The 3,689-nt window shown below is 40.6% G+C and overlaps 1 protein-coding gene across 1 annotated transcript; it reads right to left on the reverse strand.

Moving 5' to 3' along the window:
• Positions 1-534: 534 nt before the first annotated feature.
• On the reverse strand, positions 535-3,287 carry LOC143607780 (low-temperature-induced 65 kDa protein-like). Its single transcript, XM_077083099.1, has 6 exons — positions 3,170-3,287; positions 2,905-3,105; positions 1,942-2,244; positions 1,671-1,856; positions 737-1,516; positions 535-623 (listed from the first exon to the last, which is right to left on the reverse strand). The coding sequence occupies exons 1-6, from the start codon at positions 3,231-3,233 to the stop codon at positions 556-558; spliced, it is 1,602 nt and encodes a 533-aa protein (XP_076939214.1). The 5' UTR covers positions 3,234-3,287; the 3' UTR covers positions 535-555.
• Between the last annotated feature and the right edge of the window lie 402 nt (positions 3,288-3,689).

Here is a 3,689-nt window from a genome sequence, read left to right on the forward strand (position 1 = left end):
ATTGATAATGCGTACAAAATATTTATCAATCATGTGCATTGATAATGTGTATATCATGCATATATCAAAGTGTGTTTTCATTTACAATAAAAGTGTTTTATCGATCATGTATGATAATTGTTTTATCGATCATGTATGATAACGCGTATAAATATTTATCGATCGTACATTGATAGAGCGTATATGCTTACATTCAAGCATTTACACACAATTGAATTGGCATGACCTTCGTTATATTTTCTCTCAGGTTTCACCATCACCAAAAACGCATCTCACTTGATTTTTAAAACCTAGCAACATTGTAAATACTTCTGATATGTTAACACACCTCAACATCATAAAACTTATAATAAAAAAAAAGTTACAAAATACCGCTATTATATTTCCTGTAACATTTAACACACAACCCGCTGTTAACCTTGTTTAACCATCAACAACTTGCATTACATATTATAGATCTCCAACTAATACAACTTTAAGAAACAAACCCAAGACACGCTAGTATTCCGCACCATTACAGACACGCTAGTATTCCGCACCATTACAACACTTCACTCATTGTTCTCGACCACTTCCTCTGTTCTGATCCCCCGTCGGGTTATTCGTCAAGCCTTCATCCGTCACTACATCAAACCACAAATCCCACAATTTTTAGTATTAACATCATAACTACACATGTTTCCATCATGTTTTAAACTTTCTTTTTATTATTGTTATTGTACTTGCAATTACTTACCATATGAAGTTCCAAGAGTTCCTTGTGGCGCATCTCCTTTCCCACCAAACCACGAACCCACCGCGTCCCTCACCCTATCGCTCATATTCTTTTCCGCAACCACATTACCCGAACCCTGATCATGCTCTTCGTGTTGACCAGTCCCCAATCGACTTCGAACCTCGAATGATTCGGTAACTGTCCCCATTGGTTTATCCTCCATATGTTTCTTCGCAGACTCCTCACTTCCCCGGTGCAATGCATGCGTGATCACATCAGACAACGCCTTATCTTCTTCCCCGGGCTTTAATGTCTCCACCAAACTCTCCTTCACTGATACCCCCTTGTCGGTTACCATCTCGTCCGAACCACCATGCACTTGCTGCTGCCCGGTTCCAGATACATTCCCCTGCACTTTAGACATAACCGAGCTTCCGGCATCGACTACTTTCTCGTAAACTGGTGCTAATGCCTCGGTAACCTTGTCTGTAATCTTGTGTGCGTAATCGGTTGCAGAAGCTGAATTGTAGGTGGGCTCATGCGACTTGGTCGTCGGGTTTTGGTCTGAATACCCGAGCTTGGAGGCGATGGCGTCTTTGGCGGCTACTGCTTTATCAGCTATTGCGGAAGCTGAAGAAGATATTTTTTCAGTGTAGCTGCTAGTCTGGCTTGATGGGTTTCCAGTTAAGGTGTCATGCGGTAGGTTTTCGGGGTGGTTTGGATTATAGGTTTTCGGTTCAGATTCAATGCCCATTTTGTCTAATGAGTGCTGAAGTTGTGAGAGTTCTGCTTCCTTGCCACCTGCAAAAATTACTTATATTAAGCGGTCGCAACAGTTGCCTGATTAAATACATTCTGCTGATTGAACACATAACCTGGCCCGATTAATTCAAACAAACTTCTGGCTCGGGCCAGTTCGGATTAAATATTGGTGAGTTGCACTAACATATTGTACCTAAATGAGTCGGGTTTGTGACTTTAGACCCATAATTTGAAGGGTCCGAAATTAATGGATCTCTCGGGGCATTAGGATCCGGATCCATCTTGGTTGTTTTCCCAATAATACCCCTCAATCCTCCCTGATTCACATCTTGAACTGCACCATGATTGAAAGCGGGTTCGGGTGGTAGAACTCTCGTCCCTGCCCAAATAGTCAAATGTCAGAAAATAAAATTTAAATTCAAAGAATCTCGATTTTTTAATTTACTTATTATGGATTATTATACCATATAAATGATCAGCGGTGCCAATGGGGGATGTCATCCTGGTTGGGTTGGGGCCAAATGGTTGTTCCTCCATCCCAATTGGTTGTCCAACTTTATTCCTCCATTTTTCTTGATTTGTCTCATGATGACAATAGGCTTGATTGTGACCAAGGCCAGACGCTTGAGACAAGTTGGTCCCGTGGGGTGGCACACTATGGCCAATCACGGGGTCTGAGTAACGGTCCTCCGGCCTTTCCAAATTACCTCTCGCTTGTGGCAAACTGGTGTCTAGACCGCCGTGGCCAACCCTAGCTGAATCGTACACTGCAAATTCGTTAACCAATGTTTGGTTGCATGTATCAAGGGCTAAACGAGATGTGGTAAGGGGAGCTAGAACGAGCTTGGCGCGTTTTTTCCTCTTTACTAAGACAAGCTTCGCTTATTTACTGACCGCACTCGTTTAGTAAATTTTCATAAATTTATGATATCAGTAGCTTACTTTTACTATACAAATTTTCATTAATTTATCATACCAGTAGGCTTACTTTTACTATACAATTTTCGTTAAGATTGTTTTAGCAACTAAATCAAAATTTAGATTATAAATATATGTCATAACTTGCATATATATTAGGATTTTGAGTTGACGCTAATATTAGCCAACAAACGAGTACCTTGGCTCGTCTCGGCTCCTCTAAAAACTAGCTTGACTCCTCGTTTACGATTGAGACGGTTGTGGCATGAATCCGAGGTTTTTAAATACAGTTGAAAGTAATCAAAAATGACAATACTTGTATTATATTATAACTTGCATATATATTAGGATTCTGACTTGACAACAAACGAGTTTATCTTTGCTCGTTTCGGCTCCTCTAGAAACAAGCTTGACTTGTTCAAAACGCTTATGGCCGAGACGGGAATCGGGGCTTTTTAAATGCAGTTTAAGTTATTAAAAATGACAACAGAAAATAACTAAAGCCTTACTTGGTGCACCATGGACTTCAGGGTCCTCGACCGTTTCTTCATCATCGTCATCGTCTTCGTCATCGTGGTGATGGTGTTCGTGGTCACCATGACCATGTCCATGCTTCGTAATCGTGTTCTTTATTTTCTTAGCCTTTTCTTTCACTTTCTTGATCACAGACTTCTTCTCCCCATGATGCTCATCTTCATAGTGATCATGACCTACAAAACATACAAATTAACTCGGCTAAATAAATTAACATCATTCGTTTAGTTAGTTAATTACCGGTGTGGTGGAGTTTATCATCGTCGTAGTGGCCGCCATGAGTGTGCTGCAACTGTGATTCCATTTGAACGTACGATAAGATAAATAAATGTATTTTTATTATTATTAGTTTGTGCAAAGAAGAAGAAGAGAAGATATATAGACGGGTTTTTTTGGTGTGGATTCAAAAGAAAGAGCGGCGTGGTGTTGGGGTTAGCATCAAAGTATCATGACGCATAATGGGACTGACACGTGTAAGAAAGTAGACGCGTGGCATGCCCTTGGGTGTTGACGTGGTGGCTATTGGTTAACTCTGGTGGAAACAGGGATCGATCGTGGCGGCAAATCGTCGCGAACTTGGCCGATACCAAAGGTGATGCATTAAATAGACAAAAAAGAATACTTGTGTGTTACGATTGCAAACCAACGCGAATTTAAGCCTAAAGACAACAAAGATATATAAAGCAAAAAAGAAAATCACAAAAAAAAAACAACAGTAGGCAACCAGTCACGAACTGATGCGAATTCAGTTGGCATCGAC

The sequence above is a fragment of the Bidens hawaiensis genome, unplaced genomic scaffold (assembly GCF_021521415.1).
Source record: "Bidens hawaiensis isolate Kalapana, Puna unplaced genomic scaffold, B.hawaiensis_p1.1 tig00086575_1, whole genome shotgun sequence".
Taxonomy (NCBI): domain Eukaryota; kingdom Viridiplantae; phylum Streptophyta; class Magnoliopsida; order Asterales; family Asteraceae; genus Bidens; species Bidens hawaiensis.